The sequence below is a fragment of the Falco peregrinus genome, chromosome 1 (genome assembly GCF_023634155.1).
Source record: "Falco peregrinus isolate bFalPer1 chromosome 1, bFalPer1.pri, whole genome shotgun sequence".
Taxonomy (NCBI): domain Eukaryota; kingdom Metazoa; phylum Chordata; class Aves; order Falconiformes; family Falconidae; genus Falco; species Falco peregrinus.
Window position 1 is genome coordinate 86,516,569 of NC_073721.1, and position 14,606 is coordinate 86,531,174.

Here is a 14,606-nt window from a genome sequence, read left to right on the forward strand (position 1 = left end):
CTCAGACTAAAGGAAAAAAACCAGCCACTTTTTGTGGATGGTAGCAGAGAGGACAAATAGACTTTACCACACATTTCCCTGAGGCATAGCAGTGTTACAAGTTTACTTCGAACCTATGTACTTAATTATGTATTTCCCAGCTAATTTCCATATCTTACATTATAAATCTTACAGATTATCCCACAGGTTACAAATAGACTGGAAAAGAGAACTGTTTTCTAATTGTTGATACAGCGCCTTCTAATTAATGCAATCTGCTACCTGCCTTAAGGGTACAGTGACCTGAGGAATCACCACCCTAAGACGTGAGGCAAGAAATTAAAAAAAAGGAAACAATAACAAGTTTACAGAAGAATGCAATCAACATGCATTTTCAGGCTTTTTCTTTTTTACACTGGTACAAACAAATAAACAACCCATAAGACTTTCCTGAACAGAATGCTGAAAACCCCTTCTCATTATTGAAGGATAATCACTGCAGTTGGACTTTACAAAATCCTGGTTAGCCCAAGGGCTCCACTGCGTCTAGCTTTATTATATGCTTGGATATAAAACGGCTCCTGCCACCAGGACATCACAGTTTAAATAAACTGCATGCAGGAGAACTGCGTCAATAATCTTGTACTATGCATGACTGTCAGGTACCAAGTGCAAGCTTTACCCTACTCCCAGCATTCAGAACTATGGAAGGAGACAAGAGGTCTTGAAAATCCTCCAGAAACTCAACTCTTACCACAGCAGACAACCTCCTCCAGAGATCTTCCCAACCTCTAGGGGAGAAAGGATTTGGAGCAGCCTGGACTGGCCAGTGCACAAGATCCAAGACTTCCTGGAAGTGGTGGAGAAAAAAATACATGGCAGTCTTGCCACGTACCAGCCACTGAGCGGAGAGCCGCACTCCTCTGCTTACTACCATGACCAATTCTTCTTGCAGAAAAAGAGGGGCTGCGGGCTAGCCTCATAAAAATCCCACCCTTTTCCCCATCTTGAAGCTACTCACTTCAGGGTATTTTGATTTACATTGTTTTTACTGTTCTAGTACTGAAATTTCTTCAACTGTTGCTGCAGGAGGGAGCATTTAGTAGGGTAGCTATATGAATGCAGAGAAAAGTCAGTCTTGAGTCTCAGCTCTTTCATAATGGAAACCTTTTTTCCAACACACACACACAATTATTTTCTCCTAACTACTCCAATACAGGTTTCACAAATGCTATTTAAACAAAGCAATGGCCATCTATAGCTCAAAGCAAAACAGCAGGGATAAGAAATAAACAGAAATCAATACTTTGCAAGGTAATCTAACATATTCTGATCTGTTCAAATGAAAACATTGCACAAATCACAATACACTGTGGTTTACACCCTTCAAATATCTTGAATAAACAGTCTTCTGACAAGTGAGGCAGATTCTACTCATCACTGCATTAGACAAAGGTAAATAGCTAATTTACCAGCTAAAGACCAATACCTTCACAGTGCATAGAAGACATTACATCCAAAACATATTTTAACCTCTTGCAGAAACAGTTCAGTTATCAACTTGACCAAAAAATGTAGAAAAGTGCCCTTTTTTTTATCGTGTTACTTTTTCCCACCACTGTCCAATGGTCCAAGAACCATGGACTCGCATATCTGCTTTTGATTCCCACCTTACACAGCACTGATGTTAAAGGAGTATCATGGTCCCATTCATCAGGGACTTAAATCCCAACCGCTTTAAAACAGGAAAAGCAAAATTTCAAAGTAGTCTAAAAAGACTAAACAATGAACTAATGTCTTTGCTTCAGAAGTGAAGAAAATTTATACTATGAAAATTAGTATAAAACTGTAAGCAATTCACAGACATCATGGCAATGAAAAAATACAATTAAGTGGTATATTCAAATTCTGACCAAACTTTATAAAAAAGCTGAAGAAATAAGGGGCAACAGTTCCTAATAGCCACTGTTGCCTTCATGGAAAAACGTTAATTTTGTGCTGCTCAGCATAGTAAGACTGAGTGTAAATCCTATACCTGAATGTACAGCTTTTTTCCTTCAGAAAAAGGAAAACTACAATAACAACACTGAGGCAATTACTGATTTTTGGCTGACTGCTCTGTCCTTCAATTGATCTTTGCTCCTAATTTACAATTACAGCATGCTTGTAATTAATATATGGTTTAGATGGAGTAGTTTAGTTTTCAATAAAGTAGTGTCTTTTAAATTAACTAGATTACTAGTTAATTTACTAGATAACACTGAAGGTCTGCATTTTTGTATGTGTTACTCCATGACAATTTCTTCTTTCCTAATTATAAGGAAAATTTGGTTCAGAGAGGCAACCACAACAATTCAACCTTGAGTACTGCCTCTCCTCTTATTTCTCTAAGCATTAGCTGAAGTTTTGTCAGACTTTGATACAAGGTATAAACATAATCATGTTAGTGACACCTGTCGTGACTTGGCCCCACTTTTATTTGCCAGTCAATATGTTTACCAATGCATATACATGTAAGAGTATTTATGGTTGAACTTGGTCTTCTTTTAAAAACACTCTTTAAGTATGCAAAACACACATTAAAGAAACCACTGCACTGAATTGAAGGTTGGGGGGTTTTTTTTGCGTTTTCTCCAAAAGCTGATATTTCAGAATTCAGAGCAAAGTTTTACAGCATAGTTCAAGCATATCTGAAGCACTGTTTCAGAACACTGAAGTTATTCAGGACTCTGATAACCTTGATTTCTTCTTTCCTATTCATGTCCAAAACAAACACAGGAACTTGCATACGCACACCACACACGGTCCAGTGAAGTTCCCTACCATTAGTTGCTGTACTCGGGCCCAAATTTCTACCACATATCTGAAGTTATGTCAGACTCTGCTTGTACACAGTAACAGAATTTGCCCCTTCTTTCTGGTTTAGAAATGTTACTAGAAAACAGAAATAAAAGAAGAGCCAGCAAGAGAGGTAAATTGGTTGTAACTTCTGCCAAACATCCTATAGATATCTAGCTGGATTAACTTTTTAAAAAAAATTCTGTGTTTTCAAGTATTTAATTTGTATACTCATGCCCCAGATGCAAGATGAGCAGTGTTGCACATACTTTTTAAGGTGGCTAACAATCAGAGCTCTGAGCAGTTTTTCAAAACTTGTAATTCCAGAACAGTTTTCTGCATAAATTGAGTTTGCTTATAGTACTCTCATGGGATAAAATCAGGCTGGATTACAAAGGGTAAGTAACTTATGTTCCCTGTTCCCTTTGGCTTCTTTCCCCAGTTTCTCCGTTTAAGAGAGCTGGATTATATACCCATTGCTGATGAGTCACATTCTGGGAATACTAGAAGATGTTGTTCTTAATTTAATGCATTCATTTCACTTTTCTGTAAAGTCTAACATTCAGTAAAAAAATAAAATTACCAACGTACTTTAGACTTCCTAAACTCTAATTATGTGTCCATACTAGTATACAACTTGGAAACTGAGAAGTTCCAATTGAAAGATCAAAAGAAAACCAGTGTTTAGCCACGCAAAACCATTACTTGAAGATTACTGACTTCCATAAAGATCTGTTAAAACAAATATCTTAAAAGACAGCACAGCATTCAAAATAAGCCATTCAACTCACTGTCCAAAATCAGTAATTGCAGACTACACTGGAGAGAAAGGAATATTTACAGATTTTACCATTCAATGTATAAAAAGGTAGACCTATTGCCCTGATACCTCCTGCAAGAAACTGTTTTGAAGGTGCATGAGAACTGCATGTCATAACTGTGTAGTGCCCATATCCCAGTAATGCAAAATTGATGCCTCATTTTTTGTAACTGCATTATTAAGTCTCAGTATTCAAATAAACAATCATACTTTCACGTTTAACATTTTGTATTCACACTCATGCTTTAAGGGTGCTTAGTATATTAACAATAAGCAATACCTTATAGATAGTGTTTTACAGTATCAAGAACTAATGTTCTTTTTGCAGATTTAGGCAAAGTGCTGAGCAAATTTTTCTTTCTGAGAACTTTCTACTAAGCAAGCAGTCAGGAATGATCCAGTATCTGCTTGGCAAATTGGCTATTTAAAGGCATAACAACATTTTTTGAATGCAAGCTCTGGAAAGTAATTTATATCCCTGTTTTCCATTCCCTTTTATTGCCACACATTTTCCTGCCAAAATAATCCACGCAAGAATGCATGACTGAAAGAATCTGCTCTGAGTTCAATAGTGTACTGTCAACTCCCTTAGTCTGATATATGACTCTTAATTGAGGAAATTGCCATATTTCTCTTTTTCTTTTTAAAACAGATTTTTAGGAGTAGCTCCCAAGAAAGAGATAATGAAGAACAGCTGAAAAAAACCTGCATCTCCAACACTCTGTGACTAGTTCAATAAAAGCTAGCAGTCATCATTCAGGAAGACAAAGCCTCTGCATTTTGCAGACCAAATATATTTAAAATTCTTTACTTTCTGTTGATTTAGCAGTGACATCTGAAAGTGGATAGATAAAACGGACAAAATCCATTCACATGACAGTAACTGAATTTCAAATATATGATATCTGGTGTGTTTTAAGTAAACACTAAAGCTATAAGAGTAGTTAGATTCTCCCTTTGCTAAAGGAGCAAGTAAAAAACAAGTCATACTGTTGCACATAATTGCATTTTTCTAAAATAACTGTATACTAAAAAACATTTGGAGAATCTACAAGAATGCATATCAGGATTGAAAACAACCACAGTAAACACTTAGAGATTAATGGATTCACATGTATTTAATTTATTTATTATTCTCCAAACAAAAAAAAATAATCTGAAAACAACTGACAACATATAGCATTTCCTATTAAGAAATCCTGCAGTAATGCATGCCATGTGCAGCAATACACGTTTGCAGGATTGAGTCTAATATTTAGTTGCTCAAGATTTAAGCAAAGCTATAAGCAGTTGCCATTGCTTCACAATGGAAATATAACATTTCAAAAAATCATAGTTATTAGACAACAATTATTTTCATGATTACTCTTATTTTGGTTACCTAAGTCTAGGGTTTTCATCCTGTATTTAAATCCCATATTCAAAACACCATTATATGGCAGACCACGTAACAGAGCATGTTTTTCAGAACAGTGTTAGCAACACTAAACTTTCATTACAGGTTTTCTCTCTCCTGCCCCCCAAAAGTGCACCTGCTGTCACAGTTCAACGACTACAAAATGAACTAAACCTGTTGAGTCTGTAGTGGGAAATGTCAGTTTACCCAGGATTGAGAGCATTCAGCTACTGCAACCAAATCCACCTGTGTTCAACACAATTGTGTAACAATTACATTGGTTCCTATGTTAGTAATACTGTTGATTTCTATGAACAACATTTTGTGGCTCAGCATTTCAGAAGTAATTAACTCACTACAGGAGATGTATGAATAATCACTAAATGTGTGAGGGAAGAGAAAATTTCAGTTGCAAAAAGATCCTTCAATATATCAAGTAAGGAATTTTTTTTGGAAAAAGGCAGGTTACACAGATATATACAGATTTAACTAGTGCAAACCATATTGCCTCATGAGGCCAGCACTCCCTCTAAATGACTACAGGCTTGCTGCAAGACAGTGTCTGCAAACATGTTTGTGGTATTTGAACAAGCAATACAAATAATTGGTCACTGGAACACCTACCATGTTTTGTGCTTTAGGTTCTTTTCACAGCACTAATCCATCAGAAAAAAACAACATGCATGCAAATAACACTTTCATATTCTTAGCTAAAAGTTGCCTCAAGCCTTGCAGTAATTCTTAACCAAGTTGCTTAGGCAGAAATATTTTTTGTTGTTGCTTTGTGGGTCTTTTGAAACAGCACTTTCAGCATTTTCAGGTTTAAAAACCAGTTGCTTTGTTTATCATTCTAATCTTCTATTCCCTGCCACTTCTCACATGTCTTCCCCTTGGGCATTCCCTAGCTTTGTAACATAAGTTTTGCAATTGTTTTGGAGTAGCCCAGGTCTCCATCAAGACCAGAAGATGAAGAAAAAAAGAGGAACACAGGATAGCTGCTCCAGAAAATAAACTGATTGCCCCAAGTGGTAAGGATTCACCACACAGGTCATCTAGCACCAGATACAAAAATCACACCGTTGCTCGACAGTTATCGCTTACCTCCCGCAATTCAAGCCTCTGAGCCACTGCTTCCAGACTTTCCTGGCCCGTGCTTTCCACTGACAGGGTGAACTCAACAAATTCATTGTTTAGCAGCTGGATACGAGCCACCAAGCAACTCTTGCTGGATACTGTGTAACGTCGAGTTCGTTTCAATTTCAGCCCAAAAGGTAGCGGCATCTTCTTTTTCCTCCACAGATGGTTACTGATAAAAAGCTATGACCACTGAGACCTTGAGAAGGGACAAGCAGCTATCTCCTCTCAAAAGGTAAGGCGCTGTAACGTCTCCAGAGATCAACCAGCAGCAGAATCCATTAAATACAAGCAAGCTTTCCACCAAGAGACAAGTAGAAGGGGCATTCACTGGAATCCTAGTAAGGAGCAGGAGAGAAAGAGAATGGATACAAGAATGAGAAATACTTTCACTGAAAGGAGAATAGCATCATGGGAAATATAACACATGTAGTTTCTCTAAATCTAAATAATGAGCATACTTTCCAAAATGCAGAGCTGTTACGCATTCAAATAACAAAATAAGCACCAGGGTTTCTGGTTTTTCCACAGGTGACACCAGTCTTTGGCAAGTTGGTATTTTTTTTAAACTGGCTAGTTAATAATGAGTCTTAATCAAATGTGGCTGCAACGCCTTAAAATAAGTATTTCTAAATTGAATCAATACTTGAATAAATACATCTACAAAGTCTGAGTTGCCTAAGCTATTTCTAACACTGAAAAAACCCATTTTCTTTCAGAGCAAATCCAGCAACCTGGCTTGTTTTTCAGAGCAGCATGCAGCCTCAGCTGCTATCTGCTGGATTAAACACAAAACCCAGTCTCAAAAACGATTAAGGCCCCCCCCCCCCCCCAAAAAAAAAAAAAAAAGAAAAAAAAAAAACCAGGAAGAGAGGCGTTAATGCTCACACCTTAGCCATTTCCTACCAGACAATTAAAATCCAACTCCTCTAATTTTCCCTGATTTACAGCTAGCTGTACCGTTCGTTCTTATGCTAAAGTGCTGTGTGATGTTTCAGGTCACGCTTTGCCTTGCCGAGAGAGCATGTGAATTCTGAACACCATTCGTTTTCTTATTTTTCCTTGAAAAACACACTTACTCCTAGTCGAAAGGCAGCCACCCGTTTCCCCACCTTTTGTAAACACCTTCACGCCTCCTCTCCTGTCAGCCCCGTAACACAACAGGCTTCGCCTTTCTCCTCTGTCAAGCACCTTCTTCCCGCAAAATTAGTTGCTCTTACTAGCGCTGGTCTGCAATAGCACATGCGAAATAAAAACAGTCGCTAATATACGGCGGGGGGGGGGCGGGTCGGGTCTCACAGGCCCGTGTGCTGAGAGAGGGCAGGCGCTGCGGCTACAGCCCACCTTGCAGAGACAGCCACCGCCGGGGGGCTGCGCCGCGGGGCGGGGGCGATGCGCCCCTGAGACCGGGACCGGGACCGTCCCCCCGCGGCGCTACCGGGGGGGCGCGGCCACCGCGCACCGCTGCGAGCGCCCTGCGCCTGGCGGCCGCCACCCAGACCCGGCCCTGCCCGCCGCCCGCTGCGCTGGTTCCCCGCACGGTGGGAGCTCTGCCCGGGGACCCCTAGTGGCAGCGCCGCACCGCCTGCAAGGGAAAACAACGGCCTACATGGTTTTTTTCAGGCTGGTATGTATAAGTAACACATTTTAAAAGGTATAATTTAATTTCTGAAGACTTTTTGACTTAGACAGGAATAACGTGAGCATATGCGTTTCTTTGGGGTGGGGGAAACGGACTGGTCTTCCTAGCGCACCTGTGTTTAAACTCCAAGGTGTAGCTATACTTTTACATTTGTATACATACCTAGAAACTATGTGTTACTCGACACAGCCCCAAATGCGGCTGAAAGCCTCCTATCCCACTCCCTAGTCCCTCGCAAGCAGCCCGGCACAGCGGGAAGGAAGGCAGAAAGGTGCCAAAGGCCTCACGGGGAGGAGGAGGAGGCAGCATTGGATTTTTCCTCAACATCTTTGCAACCCTAGTCCAAAGAATGACAATAAGCATATTTCGTGACCACATTTCTAATAATCTGGAAGCAGTTCTACCATCCTACACAATCTCCATCCCCAACAGATACCACCTATAAGCTTAATTGAATAAAAAAAAAACCCTGACCCAAACACCAGCTTGTTTATTTTTGCATGCAGCTGCAGAATAAATAACTGATAGCAACAGGTTTGCCTGAAAAATTTAGGGATACACAGGGACTCCCCACTTTATTCCTCGCTCCGCACTTTGATCCTCCAAATCCTGCCTCCCTGGAGCAGCATGCAGGGAATGCTGTACAGACAAGCTTTTATTTTCCTGCCCACTGCCAGCAGAATCTCACACTGGGTTTATTCCTGGCAGAGTAACTTTTGGCTGACTGACCTCAGCTCACGTCCCCGAGGCCCATTTTCCAATACATTCTTTGCACAGTTACGCACTTTCTTCAGTGCTGCAGCAACGAGAGAAACCAACTTACTCATCTTTTTGAAAGCTGTGGTCAAAGCACAGTGCTGTTTTAATCTCAGTTGTTATGTAGTACCACTGAATATGAAAGACTTCCAAACTTTTATGCCCCCTTCAGGCCCTTAGAAAAGTATTCTAAGGGCATTAAAAAAAAAAAAAAAGAAAGAAAGAAAAATAAAAATAAGAAAGGCTAACCAGAGGCTGATCTGACAGGTGACATTTCCAAACCATCTAACGCTGACATGAGGCAATCTCAGCCCTTCAGTTATTGCCCTATGCAGACAGGTAGCAATGCAAGCAGAGGAAAGGAGTTTAGAGCAGAATTTTCAGAACGTGCCAGGAGCACTCTTCAGGTTGTGAGCTGTTGTTTGCATTTATTGCCTTACTGAGCATTTATGTATTTATGCTAAACAATTTAACTCAGTACATGTCTGACATAATCTTCATTACTTCTTCTGAAACACGTTTATAACAAGGAAAACTTCAGTAACTAACTTCCAGTCCGTGCCACAAAAGGCCAACTAAAAAAAATTCCTGACATATAATAAGTGCTGCAGAACAAAGGCAAGTTTGATGAGTAACACTGAGGTATCATTCAGTAACTTCTACTGCTAGCCATGTGTGCTTCTTGCAAACACAGCTGTGCTTTCTGCAGTGCTAGGCGCTCTCATGTTTGCCTTCTGCATTACTTTGAATTCGGACACATCTATGTTGTTATAAAGCTACTTTAACAAAAAGGAACTACATACTGACAGGAGTTACAAATCCCATTGATGACCTCTACAATAACAAGCCTTTATTTAGCAAGCCTGGAATTTTCATGCAACAGCTAAAAATGTCTTTATTGGCCAAACTTTTTACATTTATATTTCAACACAAACAGGTAGTTTCTAAAATGTTGTATTATAATTTCAGCAACATGGCCACGACTGATGAACAATTACTGAGTACTGTGGTATCTTTCCCCTTTACTGACACTTCCCACTCCCCTCTCAATAATTAGCATTTTATTTTACAAAGAATTTTTGAACAGCCTGCATGAATGACAGCAAGGAAGGTGAAACTGCAACATATGACGGTGGAAAAGGGTTCCTATTATTTCGAATGCTTAAAATACATCTATTGCTTTCAGAAATATTTGGGGAGCCAAAAAACTCAGAATACTCCACCCTCCCCTTGTTTTACCAGTTAATCTTTGACATGACTCTTGGACTGAAAGAGCAACAATAAGTGCATATCTCAAACCTCCCCCACCTCCAAAAGCACAATTCTACAGCCTATACTTTTCAAAAAGTAAATGCTTGGAACTCCTTGGTCTTACAGTACACGGCAGAGAAGATCACCTGCCTTTTTTTTTTTGGTTTTTTTTTTTTTTTTTGCTGTGCCTCCTGTTTTCCCCTTACCTTGTGCAGCGATCCAAAGACACCCTGTCTCCTTTCACATACGTGTAGCCGAAGAAACCTCACAGCGCTCCAAGACTCTTTTTCCCGGAGCCGTCTCATCTGTATTCCTCGGGAACTGACTTACTGTATTCCTCTTGTCCGAAACAGCTGCTATCTCGGCTAACCCACCTTCCTCTCAGATCACTCATAGTGAAAACATTCCTCACTTCCTGTCTCAAAAAACTTGCTCTGGATATCATTCCACTGAGGAAAGAGCTGGGGGTGGAAGAAAATACTGCAACAAAATAAACCTGTGCCAGCCAGCTCTTCAGGCAGCCTCTTTCATGTGACGCTGCGCTGCATGCCTGCAGATTGTGTTCTCGGGAATATTTTCAAATCGCCAGTCTCTGTGTGCCTCTGTGTGTGTGCATTTAATTTCTTTTCCTGGAGGCGTTCCCCTTGCTCTATCCATGCGGAAGGATACGCTGAAAGAATTAAAGCAAAGGCCCGTATGCTTGTAGCCCATTACCTCAGAGAGTTGGAATGCTTGGCAGGGAGAATGTCAGCAATGAACAGCTGCTTCTCTGGCTACAGGGGCATTACAGAAATAGGGGTTACAACAAATAGCAGGCAATCCTTGCTTTTTTTAATCATATGATCATTTATTTTGAGCCTTTCCAATTAAGGCAAATCTCTTACCAAAAATTCTGTTGGTCTTACTTTCACACAGCTTGGAAATATTTTCAAGGTTTAATCCATATGTGCCGTACCAAATGACCTATGTGCATGCATCTATGTCTGCAGCTAAAAACAAAAGTCCTTGCAAAGTTTCAGCTGTTGGTCATATACAAAGCAAGAAAATGCAGGCTAAAGACTGATCTTTCATCCCTTGCCTGGACTTAAAACTCCCAAAGGTGTCAGTAGAAATTATGCCCTTAATAACAACTGTCTTAGCAAGTATTAAATACATATCAATTAAGTAATATTTACAGTGTTTAACTAATGCAAACATCATATAAGGGGCTGCACTCCAGTCCCACAAATATATGGAGATCGCTGTGTGTTTGCGTGCATATGAAATCAGCAATTGTATGCAATTTTGAATTTTACAGCTCTTCACACCATGTGAGCCAGGCAAAAGTACATACAAACTTGAAACGGATCAGGGATGAGGAAAAAGGTAAAGTGAGTATGTGAACACTGACTCATGTGAACAGCAAAACTTAGAGAGTATTTTGGTAATGTAAAGTGCACAAACATGCTACTGTCTGAGCAGGTCTAACCTGCAAATCGACTACGCAAATAACATGTTACTCAGCAGGACACTAGTCTCAGAAGAAATATGTAGGTAATTCTGTACTATGATGAATTCTTCTGAGTTATTTCTCTTAGACACAATGGTCTTTCCTCAAATCAGGGTAGTATCTCTTTTTTTCCCCCCTCCATACATCAGCCGTAGTTATGATGAGCAGTCCATAAGCCAAAAAAAGAACAAAAAAAGTTCAGGGAAATTTTATATTGAGTAAAATAAACTAACTTAGAACTAACCAAAACAGATACTCTTTTCTAATGGTATCTGCTACAGGCCAGAACTATGGTTACTTGCCAGAGAAAAATGACTAATACAACACATGACAAATCTAAGCCATGAAAATTCAGGGTCACAGCAACAATTCCTCCTATTTCTAAACAATTTGTACTGGAAACAAGGTCTTAATTCGCATCTGACACATTTCCTATTGTAAATCTCGATCACACCCATTTCTTGCCTGATTCCCTGCTTAGAAGCTGCATTCGTTAGTTTTCTTACTTTCCGTAGTTAATCCTTGTTGCATTTTCTTTCTTCACATTTACCTTAAAGACAACACCTCATCTTAAAAGAGATGACTAGGACATTGTCAATATGCTCTTCTGCAGCCTACATTTTCTCCTGAAGCTCATCAAACTTTTATTCCTGAATTAAATTTTTTTGTTCTGCTTTCTAGAACTCCAGTTTGTATCCTAACATTGGGGTTTTCTGCATTTTCTCCATTTTGCCCTATCTCATTTTTTTGCCTCATCAGCTCTCTATTATCTGCTTTGCTCCAACTATCAACTCTAACTGAAAAGGACAGAGAGAAAGGCCTCCATGAACATGTGATGAACACTGATAAAGACACATCAATAAGACATAGATTGCCTCAGGGCACTATGCTGTGCTCCTGCATCTCCCCTCGGTCAACACTCATGACATGCTTGGGTAGAAATACCTGCATCTTTTCCTGTACTCTTTATTCTCTTGTTGAAGATTATGAGAGGAAAAGACTAATATCCTACAGCTGAATTTTGCAGCCCTTGTTCTGTAAGTACAAAGAAAAGTTTCTGCCCGTTAGGTTGAAATACTGCCTGCTTATAGTGGAGCAGGGATAAAGCTACTTTGTTCTTATTGACATCTTCCCTTTTGGGACAGTTTTGATTTTTTTTTTCCATCCTGGTCCAAATATGTGATTGCAGTTGAGTGTATCAGCCAACAGGGTGAAGGCTGACGCAAGTATTCACCTTGTTCCAATTCTGGGAACTCCTCTGTCCAGCATCAGGTCTTTGCACTAACTAATGGTAAGACAGAAAGTTGGAAGTGAGCCAAACAGGAAGCAGAATCAGTCACCCTCCAGGCAGAAAAGTGGTATGCATGCATATATTCCTCGGCCTAGTGGAGAGTTACTCATTTGTGATAAAAACACAGGCAGGAAGGCAGGATAGTGCTGAAGCTACTAGTTAAAGGGGCATTCCCAGGATGCTGAAACAATGAAGAAGTCATGTGGAAAAATAACTTGATTTACTCACTAGCCATGCAAAATAGTAACTTCATGAACTGCAAAGTCCAAATACCTCTGATTCTACATGCGACTCAAAGCCGTTCTCTGAACAAATTCAGTTTATTCATCACTTCTATGTTTTGCCTCTGTCTCTGAAGCCTCCCTGTTTTTGCATCATTCCATTTCTTATTTGTGAAAAAACAAGAGATAGTTCGGTCTTTATGGATCATTAGATATTTCTTGATGGTAGCGGAGAGAATGGAAGGTGCTAGTAAAATGAGCATACAATATGTCCATTATATGCTTGAAAGCCTAAAATTTCACGTTTGCAAGATTCATTTTTACTTATAAGGCACTGTGAAATGTTGAACCATGTTCTACTACATAACTAATTAAGGTTATAGAATTTCTCGGATTAGAAGAAAACAGGCAGTTTTCCTATGCATAATGCAGCTCTGAGCTTGAAACAATGAGCTCCTGTTGTCCTGTTGTTATGTGCAATGGATACATATTTTTTTAGAACACAGTATTTCTTTCTAAGGCAAATCCATTAGTTAGTTATGAAATAAATTCAATTCCTATTTCTGTCCTTCAATAATGACTTTTCTTGTTCCAATAATAAAGTAATAAAACTTACTTGAAATCTTAAGAGAGCAAAATGCATCTCTTGAAGGTTAAAATGGAATGTTGCAACTAAACTGATCTGTTACTAGTATCTCACCGTAACACCAGTGTATTATAAATACAGTCAGGCAGCCAGCTCAGATCATTAGCAACAATTAGTCTAGGCTATCTCTGTATGATGTTTGGTTTATATTAGGAGCAGTGATGCAGAAAGAGATTAATACAGCTGTTAACTACAATGCCTGGAGTTTGTTTTACCCAGCGGCATTACTTGTAAAAGACCCTTTATCTGTAGGCTGAGTTTTCTATAATGTTACTACTCACTAAGTCAGCTGAAGTGAAGCTGGGACATTGGTGCAAAGGATAATGGTATGCCCCAAACATGACTTCTGCTTACTGTTACCTGCCCTAAAGGGTTTTCTCCACATGGTTCTTCCTCCCCCTGAAACCGATCCCTTGTAGCAGTAAGATGAGTAGATACTGCAGCCTCTTTCTTAGAAAAAAACCAAAAAGTCTGCTGTTTTAAGGCTTCTTATCAGCCTAGTGTGAGGTCACAAAATTAAAATTCAATACTAAAATACTTTCATAGCATAGCTGTAATATGGCATTAAATGTTACTTTGATACTTTGTGTATTGCTCTACCATTATTTACTTGCTTTTAAATGAATTATTGAAATCTTCAATTTTTGTGCTTTTAAAGAAAGACCATTATTTAAAGTAACTTTGTAGTTAATTGTATGGTATCCATACTTACCTAAGCCATGTGGCATGACTTTATAAACCAGTTTTATAAAAACCAGGAAAGAAGAGTCAAAAAAAAAAAAAAAGCTGAAATGTGCAAATGAAATGTACAAATTACGAGTAGACCCTCTGACACGCAACTATTTATAGAAATATACCAGAAGATGCGTTTGTTTCCGTTACTCCAGGGCCCTGCTCGCCGGCGCCGGTACCTGCCCGGTGCCTGTCGGGCCGCAGCCGCGGCCTCGGGAGCGGTTCGCGGCCACGGGCGGCCCAAGGCGGCCGGCAGGGGTGAGGCCCCCGCCCGGGCTACGCGTCCCCCATGTCCCCGCGGTCGCCACGGTGCCAGGGGCACGCCGGGCCGCCCTCGGGCCCGGGCAAGCCGCGGGTCCCGAGCACCTAGAGGGTGCACGGAGCCTTGCGGTGAAGAGAGGGGCTGGCTGG

General features: G+C 39.9%; 1 protein-coding gene across 2 annotated transcripts in view; it reads right to left on the reverse strand.

The window, feature by feature from the left end:
• PTPN21 (protein tyrosine phosphatase non-receptor type 21) overlaps nt 1–10,597 on the reverse strand; it is a 47,716-nt gene extending 37,119 nt beyond the window's left edge. The window contains exons 1-2 of one of the 2 annotated variants that reach the window (XM_055803915.1): nt 10,023–10,597; nt 6,135–6,505 (exon numbers count right to left, since the gene is read on the reverse strand). In XM_055803915.1, coding sequence (XP_055659890.1) covers nt 6,135–6,314 — 180 coding nt within the window. In that variant the 5' untranslated portion in view covers nt 6,315–6,505; nt 10,023–10,597. Of the gene's footprint in view, nt 1–6,134; nt 6,506–7,279; nt 7,401–10,022 lie in introns of those variants that run through there. The other variant, XM_055803922.1, reaches the window with a different exon arrangement.
• Nucleotides 10,598–14,606: the final 4,009 nt, after the last annotated feature.